Here is an 18,767-nt window from a genome sequence, read left to right as displayed (position 1 = left end):
AAAAAAGAAATAGATAGCTCCATAAACATCAGTAAATTATAGGAAATTGTCACATACAAAGGCATAGATGAACTCTCATCAATCACCCAATGGCCTAGAAAAGGGCCACTTCTAAATAGAACTGAATACAAATGCTAAAAAGTATTTACTTTACAGGACCATATCTCAGCATCAAGCCTTGAGCAGGTTCATCCTTAGATGGCTGATCCTTGCTTGATGTAGACTCGGATGGATAAGCTTGAGCATAGTTTTATGCCATTTTTCTTCTTTTTGTTCCTATTCAATCACTTTCCTACGTTCTCCTTGATCTTCTGGCTGGTTTCACGATCTTATTTAAAGCAACTACAACCCAAGAAGCTCCAGAAAATAAAACATTCTTCATTAAGGCAAAACCTGCACTAGTAACTTTTATGCTCTGCAGTTGCAAAGGCTATTCAATTTTTTTTTCTTCTCTGAACACCTGAAATTTCTGATCCACTTCAATAACCATCACTTATTTTGCCAGTGAAGTTTTTTTTTTTTCTCTATTTTAATCAAAAGAAGGCAACATGTTGAAGACAATAGGTGTCTGTCATCAAAGTTGTTTGCTTTGTTGATTGCAATTTTGCCTAAGACAAAACCCTTTTCTAGCATGTTGCTAAGAGCTAACCACCTGCCTTTCAAAATGTAAAGTAATCAACTCTAGGAGGTAGAGCTTTATTATCAATTTCCTACATATACTAGTGATAGGTTGGCAACATTACCATGTTAAGTGTGAAAGATTGAAAATTTTTATTGGAGAATCTTACATGAAGTTATTGTGAGAGACATATAGTTCAAAGTGAAAATTGTCTGCATAAACCAACTAAAAATCATGCAAATAAATACATTGTTAAAGATGCCACTTAATAGGATGGGCCACTCATTATAATATAAAAAATCCTGATGTTGCCTACATATACTCCATAAGATGCCATTAGAATTGGTTATTTGAGCTTAACTGGAATAAATATTTCAGATTACACTTTGAACAACACAAACACCAAAACTGGCAAGATAGAAGGAAGGAATTGTTAAGGATATCAACAACAGGTTTGGGATTCTAGAAGGATGTAGGTAATATTCTCCAAAACTAGGATAGTAAGAAATATCTGCAAAGGAAATCTGGAAGTTTCTCCTTAAAAAAATTCATACAAGTAGCAAAATAGACGCAAAAATTAGCTTCATAATATCAGAACTTAAATAAATTTAAAGAAAAGAATTTAGGCCTTACCATGTCAGGGTCCAATGTATCAATTGCATGAAGTCATATCTGTCTTCAGGCACAAGAATAGTTGTTTTTGGATCTAAAGACTCAGTTTTACCTGTTTCTTGTATGAAGTATTCAATTGAAAATCATAAATTTCATTTTAAAAAAAAAAGCTTTAAATTAAAATATAAAATATTCAAGTGGTCTGACAATTCAGAGCATTATTAGAAGATCAAAATGACATAATAAAAAAGAGACAATGTTACAAAAGATTATGTCAATTTTCATATCCTAACAAATATTTAAGCAATTTCTTCATGCCATTGAGGTGAGGGTATTCTGCACGCATCAATTGAAAATAGAAAGCTGTCCAACCATTTGGATTATCCTCATAAGCAAGTGAGTTTCGAGAGGTACATTTGTAGCTTGTCAAGTGCATTGGACTATTAACCATATAGCATGAATCAAGAAGCTATTTGCATGTCATTTAAAACTTAAGTAATAGCAAGTATATAATTTCAAAGAAAACAAATGCTCTTCGTGGAAACAAAAGCTCACATAGAGGCTGCATATCATAATAAACTTTTTTCCTAAAACTTATCCAACAAATTCAAGTACAAAAATGCTATGCCAATACATGAATATATTTCATATTGTACGCACATTATATATACCTTCAACCTTCACTCTCACACACTCACAAAGTAGCAAAAGTTTGTTAGATACAATTTATGCACTTAGGGAACCTTTAAAACTACTTCAAAATTTATTTCTTTCTCTTTCATTTCTATAAGAACTCTTTTGTGTTAATAAGAATTTGAAAGGAATTATGGCACTGGATGGATAGTTACCTCTCTACATGGATCATAATCTGGAATTGTTTCTACAGCACGTAATTTATGAGGACATAAAACTGTAGAATCTATATAATAGAAGGCATTCAAGTGTGCTTTTTTTTTTTTTTTGGCAAAGGAGGCAAAGGAAAGCAATGATAATTTGGAAATTTCTCCATGGAGTTTCAGCTTATATAAGATTCAAATTTTGATCTTGTCTTCTTAGTCTGACATTGATAATTACATGTGGAAATAAACTATCTTGAGGAAGTTGTTGTTTGTTAGGAGCATTATTAACCATCACATTAATATTGAATAATGAAACAATTTCCCCAACTTATTGCCATGCTTGGAGTTTGAATTTTATTAAAAAAAAAGGATAAAGAAAGAGAAAACAATTCCTAACACGTTTTCATGGAAAAGTTAAAATTTCTATTATGTTTACATTTCAATCTCATTTGAGAATATGAGCTTCTCAATAATATTAGCTTGAGCCTCTTGACCAAACGATGGAAAGAAAAATATCTTATATTCTCCACATATACCTTTAGAAATCCATTAAAGCAGGGGTCTTATGGAATAAATTAGCTTTTACAAGACACTCAAATGGACTAATTGACATATGGATATTAAAAATGACAAAAGAAAAAAAGAAAATTAAATAATTGTAATATAAATCCCATAAAAGATTCTTATCTTTTGACCACTTTCAAACCAAATAACGTCCAAAAAATTTGATGAGTTTATGAACAATAAATTCATATATAACCAATGACCAAACCATCATTTTGCAGATTAATCATGTGTAGGTAACCAGCTGCATCAATAGTTGTGGAATTATACATACATATGCTAAACTTATGATGGTGGAAATTAGAAAAACAAATAAATAAATAATGTATGTCAAAAAAATTACTACAGAATTGGGAAAAAATAAATCATTCAACAAAGTTTTCTTTCAGCAAGCTGTGCATGATAAGATCCATAAAAATTTACTAGAATCCCAACACAGTGAAAAGCCATGCCTTATCTAAAGATGAAAAATGCAGAGTAAATTACTACAGGAGAAATATTAAAGGAGCCTACAGGAACACACCTACACCAAGAGTTCCAACCAGAATACCAACAATGTTCACATCCTTTGCGTTCTCTTGACCAGGTAACATCTGTACAAACATCATCACTCTTTTAGTAAAACAAATTATACATTAATACAAGCAGATGAGTGGATTTTTAGAAAGGAGAAAAGAGAGTACCATTATTTGAGACCATACCTATGCTTAAGAATTCTTCTTTGTTGAGATAAGTCTGTCACCATGCAAATTGACTTTGCATCATATCTATTAAAACCAGTAATACCATAATTAAAGAAAGATTTATTAATTTAGAGAAAGAGAGAGAGAACTAGCACAAGGACTTGCATATACTAGAATTAATAACACAATAAATATCTTAAGCAATATTACACGCAGACACAATAAATTTCATACAAAACCAGGTAACTTATATGTATACCTATTTCACAACTAATTAACGTCAGTACAACACTTGCAAATGCAGCATTTTCACAACCAATCCAAAAAAACAAGTAGTCCTCCATTTTGTGTTCCTCATGTAATTCCCAGACCAAGCCTCCAATGGTATATCTATTACCAACCACTGTCCTAATACATTTATCATCAGAGAAGACACTAGCTGCTTCCAAGCTCCCATTGGAGATCTTACGAGATTCTGATGGATTCATGTCCGAAGACATAGTTTCAGCAAATTGGATTTCTAATCTAGAGCTACTCATACATGCTTCTACCACTTCATCTCTTATATGCTGTATCAAATGTGCATATTCTAGCCCAAAGGGGACCTGCATTTAGATTGAACGAACTATGTTGAGATTGGATAGCTGAGATAATTTGTTTTGGCTACATGTGAAACGACATGATCTCAGTACCAAATCCTCCTAAAGGTGAAAAAAAAAATTGAAAAAAAGAAAGCATGCTTATTGCAAATTTAGTAGAGCATAGAAGTTCATAATAATAATTCTCTAGTGAACCACTTTACCAGGACAGGTTTGCCGTTTCTCACAGCATGATCTGATAAATTTTTTACACAATTGGACACACCAGTTGAAGCTTTTCCAAAATCAAAGAATGCTGGAAGAGTTGTAGTCCTGCCAATAATGAAAAAGAAGAGGCTTTTGAAACTATGAAACCAAAATTAATTGTTGCATAATATACAGAAACAAAATAACCACTTTTTAAGTTCAAAAGGTAAAAAAAGAAGAAGAAGCTTCATTGGCTTCAAAGCCTAATCTTGATGCCAAAAAAGAACGCAAACAGATTGAGACACAACAATTTACAGCTAAGACAAAATCTCTGAGAATAATGTCTTATGAGTTTGGTACAAAAACTCATTGTGTATTTTTTTTTTTTTTTTGGCTTTAAAAAAAAACAATCCTTTAATATAGTTTGTAATATAAAAAATAAAAAAAAATAAAAAAAAGGCTTTAGTAAAAGTATTATTAACAAGAACTCACGAGCTGAAGCACGCGTGGCCGTAGTGCACGACATAATCAGCATTGATGTGCGATGCTCCGACCTCATCCACGCAACAGCTACTGTACGCTGTGTCGGCCATCATAAACAAAGATACATCTTTTACGTTGCCATTCCAGTCACTATCGGATTGAGATTCTCGTAGACACCAAAGCTTGTCTAACAAAACACTCCCAACTATCACCGACTCATTTAAGAGCTCATCTGGGAAATGAAATTTACAAACTTGGTTAGTTTAGTTTTATTCACAAACCAAAACACAATCGCCCTAAAAACTTAGTAAAAAGGCGGCGCAAAATAGTCTATTTCTGCTACTTCATATGTTTTAGTTTTTTCCAAAGAAAAAAAAAAAAAAGACACGAGAATCAAAGAGGAGTAATCACCTGTAAAGCGACTCTGGTGAAGCCGCCACTGCTAATGAACTTAGCGGTCCGAGTGATTTCATAATTCGATTCCAAGTCTATGGTCGAAGAAAGAAATCAGCAAACTAATCACACAAAAGCTCCCTGCAACTCTCTCTCTCTCTCTCTCTCTCCACTGCTTTAGAATCAATGTTGTGTGTGTTATGGTCCACCATTTGGACGCCTGAAATTGAGCATAAAACCTCCTTCCACTGCTTCAAGATCGTCCTTCGAATCCAACATCAGAAAGCACTATGAGAAGAAAGAAAGAAAGAGAGAAATTGGATATGAAATGCGGTAGGTGGGATATTTATAAGAGTGAGAAAGAAATTGTACGTGGTTTATAGAGTAAGGGTAAGGTTGGAATCAGTGAAGAAAATACCGAAATCGATGAAAATGTCGAGGGTATGATTTTACGGAAATATCGGTAAAGTTACGGAAACTGTAAATTTTTAATTTAGAATACAATTTTTTATATATGAGATCATTAATATAATTATATAAGAATACAATAATCATAAAATATTCTATAAATATAACAAATTATTTATAAGTGAATAAAATATAAAGTTAATTCACACCAAAATATAGAAAATTTAACAGATAATAGTAAGATACAAGAAATTCTCAAATATAATCCCTAATACATTATTAATACCAAAAGAACTCCTTGGTTCTTCAAATTGATGATCATATCTTGATATTTCACGTGTATAACAATAGGCATTCCAACTCATCATATTAGAGAAATTTTCCATGTAATTGTAGATGTGCCAAATATATCTTTCTCTATCAATCCCAACCAATTGTCCAAGTAGAGGATAGTGTGGATTTATCCAATGAGGAGTGTAACATTCATTTTGAGACATGGGATGATTGAAGATATCAACATCGTAATCTCTGTGAGGATTATGTGAGCTCATTTGACCAATTGGATACACAATTGGAATCTCAGAATTTCCAGATTGAGAATTAACTTGTGTATTTAAACTCATTGCATCCAAAGAGTTAGAAAGATAATCTTCATCATGTTGATTCATCATCGAATTGCCATAATGCCTTCTTGAACCAGTGCCTGCTGTTAGAGCTTCATGATCAAAATCCTGTGTTGCATGTGTATATTGATCTTCACCAGTAAATGGACTTAATGGTTGTTGGCTTGGTTCTCGATAGTATGTTCCACTCCCACCTCCACCTATATTATATCCTCCTCCTCTATTGCCAAGACCACCACCACCGCCACTGTCATCGTCATCGTCGTCGTTGTCGTCGTCATCGTCATCATCATCATCATCATCAAGATCAACAACATCATCATCATCTTCATCCTCATATTCATTTCGTTGAGAATAACCACCACCAAATGTTTCTACACGAGGAGTAAATCGTCTAGTTGAAGGCCTTGTCACTACTTCAAACGAATAATTTCCTCCACGATCACTGCTCATAACTTCTTCAGCAATAACATTCTCAACATTTATCCCTAATTGTGAAGCATTCATTGCGACTCGAGGATCTGGATTGCCTTCATCATCATCTAAGTGTGAATTCTTAACCCATTGGATAATAGGATTATCTTCATCTTCACCAGGGTCAGCTCCAATTTCAAGAAGATCCAAATAATCAGAATCTAATTGCGATTGATTTGTTAATTCCATATCACGTATCCGCAATTTCATATTATAGTAGCAAAAAACCAATTTCTGAAGTTTTTCATATGCGAGTCTATTTCGTTGTTTTGTGTGTATTAAAGCGAAGGTGCTCCAATTACATTCGCATGTGGATGATGATACAGTTTGTGACAAAATACGCATTGTCAATTTTCTGAGTGTTGGGGTGCTATTACCATATATTGTCTACCATTCAGCTGTATATTTCAACATTATAAATCAAAATATATTAAATTTTAAAAAAAATTTAATTATTAATAAAATTTTTGATATTAAGCACATTTTTTTATAACAAGTAATTGAAATGCACATACCAGGTATCATTTCTGCCCGGGTGGCAATTGCTGCACGATCACCAAACCCTTTTCGTGCATCTCTAAAGCATATTATCTATATGTAAAAATGAAAAAAATTATAAAAAATGTTATTAGTATGTTAGTTAAAAAATAATAATAAACAAAATCTTCCTTTATTTCCAAATTGAGATATACGATCCGAATTTGGATATAATGCTGCAAAGACATCATGAACAGCTTATACAAGATCTGAATCAGTGCCAATTCCTTCTTTATACTGGAACCGTAGATTCAGAAAGTATGCTACAAAATAATAATAATAATTAAATCTAATATATAAATTATAAGACAAAATATTAATTAATAATAAGTAATTGACATAAAATTACCAACCATATGGAGAAGATGAGAAAGTGTATTGTCCCATCGAGCATTTATGATGCTCATCACCCACTGAATTCCTCTTTGGTTATTGATTGCATATCTCATTTTTTGAAAACAATCATACAATATTGGCATCGTAGGTATGAACTCAGAATCAACAATTCACAAAATATTATATAATGGCTCATACAAATTAACAACGTGAGTAACAGAATCCCAAAAATGATTATCAAGGATAAATTTCTCCACTTCTTTACCTGCTTTTGTTCGACTCAATTGATGCTCAGCCCATGCATCGCTTGTAAAGACTTGTTTTAGAGAAGTTTTCTTTTTAAGGACACTATTTAAAGCAATATAGTTTGTTGTAAACCTTGTTGCTCCTGGTCGAACGATGTCTCCTTTGCATATATCTCGCATTAAAGAAAGTAACCAATTATGATTATAAATATAATTGGTTATCATTCTTGCACGCTGAATGATCCTTGCAATACTTTCATGCTTTCCAATATCCTCAAATATAAGATCAATATAATGCGCAGCACATGGTGTCCAATACAAGTTGTACTGTGTCATCAATTTCTTACCAGCCTTTACGAATGCAGAACCGTTATCCGTGACTACCTGCACAACATTGTTTTTGCCCACTTCATTGATAACATTCTCCAAAAGTTTGTATATATATTTATAGTTTTTTATTTTATTTGAGGCATCAATTGACTTAAGAAACACCGATAATCCTTTGTAATAGACCATAAAATTCAATATGGACAGCTTAGTTGGTCCTGTCCATCCATCGCACATAATTGTACAACCATATGTCTTTCAGCTTTCTTTAAACTTTTCAATATGCTGTTGCATCTCTTTAAAAGAGGGAGGGTATTTCTCAGTAAAGTGTTTAAAATAAGGGCATCGGACCAAATTTTCCTTAAATATATTTGATTTGGTGTTTTGTTTTTCTATTTTTTTTTATTATTTCTCTTTTAAAATTTATGGTTAATTGAGACGTCTAATAAATTTTAACCACCATTAATTAATATTACAAATATAATATGCAAATTATACATCATTAAATAATAAAAACACAACTAAAAATAAAAAAAATTAAAGTGATACCAAACAATACCATAGCAAATTCTGTTTAGCTTACTAAGTTATACAACATAATTTAACTTGTTCTTACATATTAAAAGCAAGCAATGCAAGGTGTGCAGACAAATATAAAAAATAACATATCACTTGATATCGAAATTTCAATAATTCAAAGTGCTTACTTTAGTATATTATTTGAAAAGAAAAATTATTTTCATCCCAACTTATGTCGCATCACAACCTACGAGTCTATAGCGACATAAGCCTCCTGAATTGGGCTGATATGTCCAGTAAAGTCAGCCAGTGGGAGCATACTTATAATACCATTTAGACTTTGATGCAGAGCAAAATTTATTTAAAATTCATCTGTCTTCTACACAAGTGGCTACACAAGTGGAACAGTGGTGCTCATAGCCGTTTTACATGGCACGTTTGAAGGATCTTCTTCACAGTATGCAATTACTCTTTCTGAGTGCAACACCTTGAGGAAATCTTGATTATCAACCAACACCTACAAATACAAAACCAAACAATAATACTATTTATTAAACAAATTAATCAAACCCAATAATCTTAGTGCTTTAAATTTCAAAAAAAAAAGGAAAAATCAATTATATTACTATCTTCCAGCCATCTGGATCTAGAAACGATGTCGTTTTGATGTTCATTTCATCAGGCAGTATCTTTCCCCCAAGTTCTTTTGCAACCAACTTAACAACTTCAGCACTTTTGTAGACATCCTCAGTGCCAATAACAATCTGGCTAGTTTCATAACAATAAATGTTAATTGTTTTAAAATTGAAAAATCAAAGAAAAAAAAAAAAAAAACAGAGCATAAATTAGACAGACATGTGAATATGCATTTCCTTTGATATATTTGGCAGCACCATAATTATAAGTCAATTCCAGAACGGCTGTTTCGTTTTCATGATCTCCATACCCCATAAGAACGGCCGCGTACTGTAAATTGTATGTAAAATAAATAATATTACTGGCCAGCTTAAACTATGGTTTATTATTATTATTGTTACTATGATTATTCTTAATACAATGTATATATAAACAGGCAAACTAATTATACATTACGGTCAGGCCAGGTAACCCTCCTCAATGTCTTCATCCCCAAGGCCTGCACAGGCAAAAAAAGCAGCTAAATCATGTTAAAATGTGCTTCTTCTAATTGCTAATTTTTTATTTTTTATTTTTTGGCTTTTTTCTACAATGTATTTGATTTACTTAGATCATATATATAGTAAAGATTGAAGGGATCAATAGTTTGGAGCTTTATTGGAGAAAAGGAAGCTGGAATTAATAATAGATTACTTTTTCATAGAAGCTGATAGAACGATCCAAATCATGAACACAAAGCATTAGTTGCCAGAATGGCTGAGGAGTTGAATCTCTTTGGAGAAGCTCAAAGGAGCAACCATCAGGATCCTTTGCAAAACCCAGGAAAAAGTCTTCACCGTCAACTTCAATAATTTTTGGCTCTAAGATGATCTTTCCGCCTTTGGCCCGAACGTTTTCAACCAGTTTACACGCCTACAAAGTTGATGTGCGAGTGTGTGTGTTTGTGTGTATATATATATATATATAATATATATTCATATCATCATCTATTTAGAACTTTCTAAAAATAAAACCTATACGAATAATGGAGCCACTTACATCTTGAGTCGTTATTGCAAAATGTCCAAAATCAGTTCCAACATCATATGAAATCACTCCATAATCTGAATCAATATGAAAAAAAAATTGATAATTTCACCATACTGTTAAATATATACATTTATTAGGTTCCATCGAACTATTTATATTGAGTATTTAATATTCTATTATCGATAGTGTACATTCAATATAAACTGTTTGATGGAGTTCGGGATGTAATTTCTTTATAAATGATCTTATATATTTATATACTCAGATCTTATATATTTATATACTCAGTTGCAATGCCCTCCATAAATCCCCACAGAAGCAAATTGATTTTTAGCATATACATGACCAAGCAGAGTAATAAAAGTATGGTACGTACTGTATACTAACTCCACTACAAATTGAGATGCTTCAGGACCAAATCCAAGAAAGGCATATGAGTATTTATCTTCTGGGATGTCTCTTTTCCTCAACACTTTCATCCCTAAGGCTTCAGTGAAGAACCTAAAAAAGAAAAGTGGATCAAATTAAACAGCGTACGAATATATATTATATTTATACCTGTGTATATATATATATATATATATTGTTCTTGAAAACAGCTCAATAGAGATCATATAATAGAAAGTATATATAAATGTGTACTTGATGTTGCGATCAAGATCACCAACACGATATACGGCATGAAGGAAGCGGCGGTTATCTTTCTTAGGCCATTCTAGCAACTCATTGTTTGGAGCAAGTACAGCAGCCTCAGCCATACTGAATTAGTGCCAATTTGTTTTCAATTATGTCCATATATAATATTATTACTCATCAACCGCCCAAGCGTTTTCGTCGTTTTATTTACGCACACATTTATATATTATTATGCCCCTCCGGTTTCATATGTTTGAAAAATATAACCAACAACTTATAAATATTAATAATTTAATTGCTACGACAATGACCAACAGTAACGTTGCATATATATATATATATATATATATATATGTATCCGATTCTTCAAGTTAGATAGATTATTGAAATCTAACTAAAAGTAATTTCTCTTTCTACATACCAAATTTCCTGTCACATTTTAGCAAGAAATATATGGTTGAGTAGCTCTTATCAGAATTAAAGACCCAAAAATTAATTAAAATCAGCCAGCTGAAAGAGAACTTTGATAAGGAAAGACGATGATTTTTTTTATTTTTTTTAATGGGAAATTAATTAAAAATTGTAATTGGAATTCTTACATTCACTGCAGCATGCAGATACTTTCGTCAGAGAATCTCTATGATTTGTTGTATCTTTGTATTTACTATAATGTATGATTCATTCTTATGCAGATCCTTTCGTCAGAGAATATCTCTATGATTTGTTGTAGCTTTGTATTTACTGTCATGTATGATTCATTCTTTGCATAGTTTTACTTGTTTCATACACGTACATAAATTTGGAACGAATTTTCTATATTATCCATCGTTGATACGATAATGAAACCTCGTCTAAAAACATTAACAAATAAATAAAATAAACTAAATAAAAAAAACTGGTAGTTAAAATAACCCGGTATTTTATTTGTAGTTGATAGAGATTGGAAAGATGATCTCCATCTCTAAATTTACTAGTGTTTATACAAAAAGTCTCTAGTATAAAGATTCATGATTTTATCAAGTAAAATGTGAAAAACGTACCATTGGTTGTCACTAATAGGATATTAAATTTGAATTTAAGTAATATTTATTACTTTATCTAATAATTAACCCGTTGTCACATAAGCATATATAAATTGACACATCATGCTTGTTGACACATCCTGCTTATAGTGCTCTCTTGATATGGTAAAATGTACAATCATGTAGTACTACGCAAATTTAACGTGAATGAATTAGCAAAGAGGTTAATAATTTAAATTACGAGCTGGGATAAAGTATTTCTTAGGCATGTAAAAGGTAAACATACGCTACATGTCTGAGTTTTAACTTACTGAGTTTTTTTTTTTTTTTTTTTTTTTTGACATTGACTTAAACTACTTAAGTTAGTCAAGAAAAATAATGTAAAAGATTATTTCTGTGACAAGGTACGTGGGAACGGAACTACGAAATTTGAGTTAGTTTCAAACATACTCAATACTTCTTAGAGCGGCAAAATGTTCACAGAGAAAAAGCCTCACTTCCTAAGTCAAAACCGATATATATATATATATATACTTAGCAAAAAAACCGATATATATATATATATACTTAGCAAAAAAACCGATATATATATATACACAGAGAGAGAGAGAGAGAGAGAGAGAAAGAGAAGGACATAGAAAGAGTTTGTGTGTGAAATGGTATTAATATATAATTAAGGATCATGTAAACAATTAGTAGAAGTGTGTCATATCTTCAAATCATCATAAATATAAAGATATATAAGCAACAGCAACCTTCTATGTTTTTATTTTCAAAAATTTCTTTTAAGAAACTTCATACCGGCCATATATATGATATAATTTTAGTAGTTATCGCTGAGTCAGAAGGTTTCTAATATTCCTTTCAGACAAACATTGAAGACAAATTTTACCAATATATTAATTTATTTAGCGTCATGAAATAACGCACCACTCACTTGCTACATGATACATATATATTTCTTACATATATATATATATATACACACTTCCATGAATCCTTCTCTTTCTTATTTTTATTATTTTATTTTTTATCGCATTGTTATTAGTTATTGCATACTTTTTATATTTTTTATTCGTTCTTATTTATTTTCATGGTTTGTAGGATGGAGTAAAGAACACTATAAATTAATATATTGGAAGAGCACAAGATTCTCAAATATCGTGTTTATAGTAGTAGGTTTGGCTAAGTGGTCTTGATCATTGAAAATACACCTTTAGATACAGATTCGATCAAGCCTTTGACATCCCTCTTCCCCGCGTAATGTTGACCTAAAAATAAAATTTGTATTCATCCCATATATGTATACACTAAATTTGGATGAGAGAGTTAATAAGTTGTTCTAAGGTTTCAATTTCAAAAAGCGACTTTTGATTATTTTGAAACTCCAAACTCCAAACTATTATTTACATCCATATCATGCAGTGTATATATTTTTACAATGAACTGAATAAAACTACAAGTAGAAGGTCCTTCTAAAGATGGTAGCGATGATAAATTCACTATAATAGAATAATTGTACTCTCGAGTTTTAAATTTAAAATATTTGCACTTGGTGTTCACTATTTACTCTTTGTTATGATTGGATTAAATTGAATTTCTAGTTAATTATACTTTTAGATGGATCCATAATAAAATCATTGAAGATATACTTTTAAATTAATAGTTTACAAACATATTTTGTATCACATTAGAAACAGAAAGGCACTAATTTACAAATTTTAAGAATAAATTTTGAGGATAGAAGATATTAAAACGTATTTAGTACCTTCTAGTTTTCACACTTTTGCAAATTACAATGTATCCTCTAATTTGGATAAATGCGTACTGTTACATATTTGTCAGGCGAAAATTGATAGCGACCACATTGCAATAAATTATACCCAAAAAAAAAATTTGTACAAAAAGCTTTGTCTCTGTTTGGGCAAGGACAAAGGGCATGAAGATGCTTTGGCTATTACTTTTATATTTCAGAAAAGAAAAACTCCACTTTATGAAAAATATAAATGACTAAAATATATGTTTTGACACATTAATAGGAGGGTTGGCGTTCTTGATGTATTTGTACTTTTGTATGGGACTTCCTCTTCTATTTATTTATTTATTTTTTGGCTAGCAAATGTATATTCATTGATAAAATCTGAAAATACAGCATATTCGGTACTCAAACCCAAGGCCATCTCCAACCCTCGCCGTGGAGCTCAGGTGGCAGAGTTTCCGCATCCCAGCCTGTGTGTTCTCTGGATCGAGTCTTGGGGGATAAGGCAAGCCTGGGGGCCCAACCACACCAGCAAAACAAAAAAAAAAAAACCAAGGCCATCTCCAATATAACTTTATTCTGTTCTAGAAGCCCAAATTTCAGAAAAATTAAAATGATTAAATACGTTTTGATGCATAAATAAAAGAGAGGGAAAAAAAAAATACGAAAAACAAAAAAGTTGGTGCTTTTCGATGTATTTATTTATTCTGGCTGGGCTTGAATGTTGAAAAAGGACTCAAAAGGATTGGAGCCCAATCCCAATGGATGGCTGAGAATGTTCAATGAGAGTCCGTAGTTAAAAAATACGGAAAACAAAAAGTTTTACGCCGTTGCCGGGGATCGAACCCGGGTCACCCGCGTGACAGGCGGGAATACTCACCACTATACTACAACGACTTTGATGGTAGTAGGTTCGATTATTATTTTATTTAATAATATTATTAAGTTTTGGCCATTTTTTATTTTATCATTATTATTGTTTTTTATAAAAATTAACTCTATCTTTTTTCTTTTTTCTTTTGTGTTTTTTTTAATGAATCTCTTAGGATATCTCAAGTAGTCATCACATATGTCAATATCATCATCAAATGATATTACATCGACAATAATATTTTAGAAAAAAAAAAAAAAAAAAAAACCAAAACAAAAAACAAAAACAAAACATAATTCATGTTATTAACGAATAAACTGAAAGTCACAGTAGGCGCAACCGACTGCAAATGCAAGCAAGAGCACAGGGGATCCCCTGCATTATTCAATTACTCTTCCTGATTGCAACTCCTTGAGGAAATATTCATTGTCAACCAACACCTACATAATACAAATACAAAACAAAAAAATAGTGATAATAATAATGATAATGATAATAAACCCAACGTTACTTTCAAAAGCATATACAAATTTAAATTAAATTAGCAAAACCTAACTAAACCCAAAAGAACTTACAAATTTCCAGCCATCTGGATCGACAAAAGAGGTAATCTTGGTGTTTGTTATTTCAGGAAGTATCTTTCCACCAAGCTCCTCCATAAGCAGCTTTGCAGCCTCACCACTTTTAATCACATCCTCCGTGCTAATAGCAACCTAGCTAGTTTCATACAGATATTAATGAGTTCTTCTACAGTTTGGATTATTCGGATGGAGTCGTGTGCGGACAAAAAAAAAAACCGACGCTATATAAGTAAAAAACATCGGTTTTTTACTCAGAGAAAAAACCAATGCTACATGAAAAAAAAACGTCAACTTTTCTTAAAACGTCGGTTTTACTTAAGTTTTGCTCTTGCTCAGCATGCAACTCTATTCGAACTGTATTGATCATAGAATCTACCTATTATATATATATATGTATATATGAAACTTCTCATGTGCAGGATGTAGACTAAACTAAAAGTCCAGGAATATTCTATTAGAGTTAGTAGACTTTACTTTTAGTGTACCTGCATAAGAGCTACTCTGTATAAAATGGAAAATAATAATAATAATAATAATAATAATGGTGGGTAAAGGTATTTAGTTATGAAACACACTTGTGAGTATGCATTTCCCTTGGTGTGTTTGACGGTACCATACTGATAAGTCAGTTCTATAATTGTTGTCTCATCTTCATTATCTCCATAGGCCATAAAAGCAATTGCGAACTGTAAAATTGTGTATTGTTTGTAAGCAACATATAACAAGGAATATTAAATCTGTTATTCTTAAAAAATAAAATAAAACAAAATGAGAAAAACCTTGTATTCTGGCCAAGCAACCCTTCTCAATTGTTTCATCCCCAAGGCCTGCACAAGTTTTCAGAAGTAAAAACAGGTCATAAGTGGTTCATAAATTTGGGAAAATCAAGAAAAATAATATGGAATTAACATTTATTAATTAATTACCTTTTCATAGAAGTTGATGGAACGATCAAGATCTTCCACACAAAGCATAACTTGGCAGAGTGGTTCAGGAGTATTTGGATCTTCCCTTTGAATAAGCTCATAGGTGCAACCATCAGGATCCTTCACAAAGCCAAGCTTAAGCTTCATACCTTCAAATTCAACTGAAATTGGTTCCTTCTCGATAATTCCACCGTTGGCTCGAATATTTTCTACCAGTTTGGAGATCTACATATATATATATATATATATATAATTGGATGATACATATACAAGTATTATCAACAGGGCAAAAATCTTCTGCATATATATAAACCACTTCATAATAAGCCTGAATGAAATTAAGCATCTTACATCTGGAGTTGCAATCGCAAAATGGCCAAAATCAGTTCCAACTTCATATGAAGTTACTCCATAATCTGTGGATTAATAATTTGATATATAATTGAAAGTGATCATTTTCAACATTGCCAATTACAATTAAGGATTTTCAAAGAAATTAAATTTGTAAAATGAACATGGTAACCGAAATATGCATATATATATATATATATATATGGATCAAAGTATAATTGTAATGAACTTACAGTGTATAAACTCGAGTGCAAAATGAGATTCTTCAGGGCCAAAACCAAGAAATACATGTGAATATTTATCTTCCGGGACATCCCTTTTCCTCAACAGCTTCATCCCCAAAGCTTCAGTACAGAACCTGGAATTAAAACAAGAAAAAATTAATTGATCAAAGCAATTAAGGAAAAGGCATACAAACCTATTATAAGAAAGTGGCATAAATGTGAGCATATATATATATATATATATTTATATACTTGATGGTGCGGTCAAGATCACCAACACGATATACAGCATGAAGCAATCGGCGTTTATCTTTCTTAGGCCATTCCAACAACTCTGAGTTAGCAACAGCTTCTGATGAATCTGCAGAATCAGCCATATTTAGCTAGCTATTAATTGATGTTCTTCTGGTAAAACAAGTTTACACCGTATATATTCACATTGTTTGAGCTGATAAACGATACTACTAATTATATATTCAAGGTCTGACATAAATTCATAAAACTAATCTTTTAAGTTTCCAAGATTAATTCAAACTTCTAGAGTGTGTGACTTATATGCATGATTATCTTATTGGATGTGTAAATAATTTGGTCGATATATATATAAAATGTATCATCTTCGGCCGATGATGGAAAAAGGATATAGCAGCGGCCACCTTATTATTATTATTATATATTATTATTATATAAATATATATATATATATATATATATATGTGTGTGTGTGTGTTAAAGAAAACTTCCAAAAAGAGATTCAATAGGTGCTAAGTTTTGAATAATATTGTATCGATTGATAATTACAATCTGAGAACAGTAGAAGTCGATTATCACAAAGTCAAAAGCTAGACTTCAAGAAGAAATTAATTAATTACCAAATTTTTAATTTATATCTATCATAATCCCAATTATAATTATATATATATATAGATATATGTATATATATATATATATATTATGGGAGGACTAAAATTAAAAGAGCTGTGTCCTTGGCTTTCAGTTTAGTTGATTACTAGTATATGGTACAATTTTACCTATCAAAAACAAACATTTTAAGACAAATTTCGTTAATATCTTAGCATTGCCAGAGAAAACACCATTTCACTTGTAACAAATATTTTTGTTTTGTTTATAGTGTTTTAAGATTAATTATATACAAGAAGATGCTTTAAATGATATATGGGAATGAGCTGTTGTTGTTCGATGCCGTTTCACGTAAATATTAGTTAGTCTTTAATGCCTTATTTCATTATAATATATATGATAATGTAATCCGGTTCTAGCTCTTCATAAAATTAAATAATGTCCCCTGTAACCATATATGTATCTATAGATCTTTAGTTCATTTTTCATAGAAACTTTCAAAATGCATATAATTTATTTCAAAAGTTCTATCACATTTTCATTCATTTTTTAGTGCTGCTTTGATTTTTACCATCAAAACACAATAACAGACACACACATACATTTATATATATAATCATTTTCATATCATGATATTCTAATTTTATTAAAATGCAAATTAATATGTATTTTTATCCGATACATGAATAAATTAATTGACATGCATAAATCAATTTACATGCATATTCTTTAAAAGATATGCATTAATTCAAATTTTATGAAATTAAAATACTTTGACTCATTCAAAATTATTTATATATATATATATATAGAAATTCTTCTATCAAAATGTCCAGATTTATTAATAAACTCTTACATTGTTTTAAGATTTTAGATTTAAAAATATACTTAAGGTTTAAATGATATCCTAATAGGATTCATTTTGACTTCTTAAAGTTTTAATATATTATTAAATTTATTTAGTCTATCAAAACATTAATAATTTAAAAATTAATATTAAAAATTTTGATAGTTTGATCATCCTAACATCTTGATAAAATATTAATAAAAGACTGATTATATTTATATATATATAACTTCTTCTTCTTTTCTTTTCTTTTTTTTTTTTTTTTTTTTGTGCTGAAGCAGAGATTCTATTAAAACCTGAAAGGGAAGGGCTGGCAAAAACCAAACCCCGATTCGGATAACTACACCAACATCACTTTCCTGAATCAAAACCAAAACAAGAGAAGAGGGCAGGGAGTTGATGTTCACCTCCCCATAGAACCTATGCGGTTTTGCCCATTGACCTACTAGATGTGCAGCTCTATTAGCTACTCTAGCGGTTTATACAAAAGAAACATTTACAAACAAAGGGATCAAAAGAAAAACAAAGTTAGCAATGTGTTCAGCTTTCCGATGAAGGTGTTTTGTATCTTTGAAGG

General features: G+C 31.1%; 3 protein-coding genes and 1 non-coding gene across 4 annotated transcripts; all 4 read right to left on the bottom strand.

The window, feature by feature from the left end:
* Positions 1–5,325, bottom strand: LOC112490690 (uncharacterized). Its single transcript, XM_048467631.2, has 6 exons — positions 4,997–5,325; positions 4,595–4,817; positions 4,120–4,228; positions 3,577–3,922; positions 3,336–3,401; positions 1–3,227 (listed from the first exon to the last, which is right to left on the bottom strand). The coding sequence occupies exons 2-5, from the start codon at positions 4,696–4,698 to the stop codon at positions 3,373–3,375; spliced, it is 588 nt and encodes a 195-aa protein (XP_048323588.2). The 5' UTR covers positions 4,699–4,817; positions 4,997–5,325; the 3' UTR covers positions 1–3,227; positions 3,336–3,372.
* A 3,250-nt stretch (positions 5,326–8,575) lies between these two features.
* Positions 8,576–10,870, bottom strand: LOC107419306 (lactoylglutathione lyase GLX1-like). The gene is made up of 8 exons (XM_016028065.3): positions 10,755–10,870; positions 10,489–10,613; positions 10,122–10,186; positions 9,777–9,995; positions 9,535–9,582; positions 9,303–9,413; positions 9,074–9,211; positions 8,576–8,964 (listed from the first exon to the last, which is right to left on the bottom strand). Exons 1-8 carry the CDS (start codon positions 10,868–10,870, stop codon positions 8,839–8,841), a joined length of 948 nt encoding a protein of 315 aa, XP_015883551.3. The 3' UTR covers positions 8,576–8,838.
* Positions 10,871–14,354: 3,484 nt separating this feature from the next.
* TRNAD-GUC (transfer RNA aspartic acid (anticodon GUC)) lies at positions 14,355–14,426 on the bottom strand. The gene has a single exon. It is a non-coding gene; the product is annotated as a tRNA-Asp (tRNA).
* A 354-nt stretch (positions 14,427–14,780) lies between these two features.
* Positions 14,781–16,859, bottom strand: LOC107419299 (lactoylglutathione lyase GLX1-like). Its single transcript, XM_025078227.2, has 8 exons — positions 16,735–16,859; positions 16,492–16,616; positions 16,259–16,323; positions 15,908–16,132; positions 15,761–15,808; positions 15,557–15,667; positions 14,976–15,113; positions 14,781–14,840 (listed from the first exon to the last, which is right to left on the bottom strand). The coding sequence occupies exons 1-8, from the start codon at positions 16,857–16,859 to the stop codon at positions 14,781–14,783; spliced, it is 897 nt and encodes a 298-aa protein (XP_024933995.2).
* Between the last annotated feature and the right edge of the window lie 1,908 nt (positions 16,860–18,767).

Source organism: Ziziphus jujuba, chromosome 1 (assembly GCF_031755915.1).
Source record: "Ziziphus jujuba cultivar Dongzao chromosome 1, ASM3175591v1".
Classification (NCBI taxonomy): domain Eukaryota; kingdom Viridiplantae; phylum Streptophyta; class Magnoliopsida; order Rosales; family Rhamnaceae; genus Ziziphus; species Ziziphus jujuba.
Note: the sequence above shows the minus strand (reverse complement) of the source record. Positions and strands in the feature narration are given on the sequence as shown.

Excerpts from the sequence above, each read along its gene's own strand:
- LOC107419299 (XM_025078227.2), bottom strand. The coding sequence starts at position 16,859 with ATGGCTGATTCTGCAGATTCATCAGAAGCTGTTGCTAACTCAGAGTTG. Across the intron at positions 15,668-15,760 it reads TTGCTTGGCCAGAATACAAG|TTCGCAATTGCTTTTATGGC; the intron begins GTTTTTCTCATT and ends ACAATTTTACAG. Across the intron at positions 15,114-15,556 it reads AGGGAAATGCATACTCACAA|GTTGCTATTAGCACGGAGGA; the intron begins GTGTGTTTCATA and ends GAAACTAGCTAG.
- LOC112490690 (XM_048467631.2), bottom strand. The coding sequence starts at position 4,698 with ATGATGGCCGACACAGCGTACAGTAGCTGTTGCGTGGATGAGGTCGGA. Across the intron at positions 4,229-4,594 it reads GGCCACGCGTGCTTCAGCTC|GACTACAACTCTTCCAGCAT; the intron begins GTGAGTTCTTGT and ends CATTATTGGCAG. Across the intron at positions 3,923-4,119 it reads GAAACGGCAAACCTGTCCTG|GTCCCCTTTGGGCTAGAATA; the intron begins GTAAAGTGGTTC and ends ATCTAAATGCAG.
- LOC107419306 (XM_016028065.3), bottom strand. The coding sequence starts at position 10,870 with ATGGCTGAGGCTGCTGTACTTGCTCCAAACAATGAGTTGCTAGAATGG. Across the intron at positions 9,996-10,121 it reads TTGCAATAACGACTCAAGAT|GCGTGTAAACTGGTTGAAAA; the intron begins GTAAGTGGCTCC and ends TCAACTTTGTAG. Across the intron at positions 8,965-9,073 it reads ATCCAGATGGCTGGAAGATA|GTGTTGGTTGATAATCAAGA; the intron begins GTAATATAATTG and ends TTGTATTTGTAG.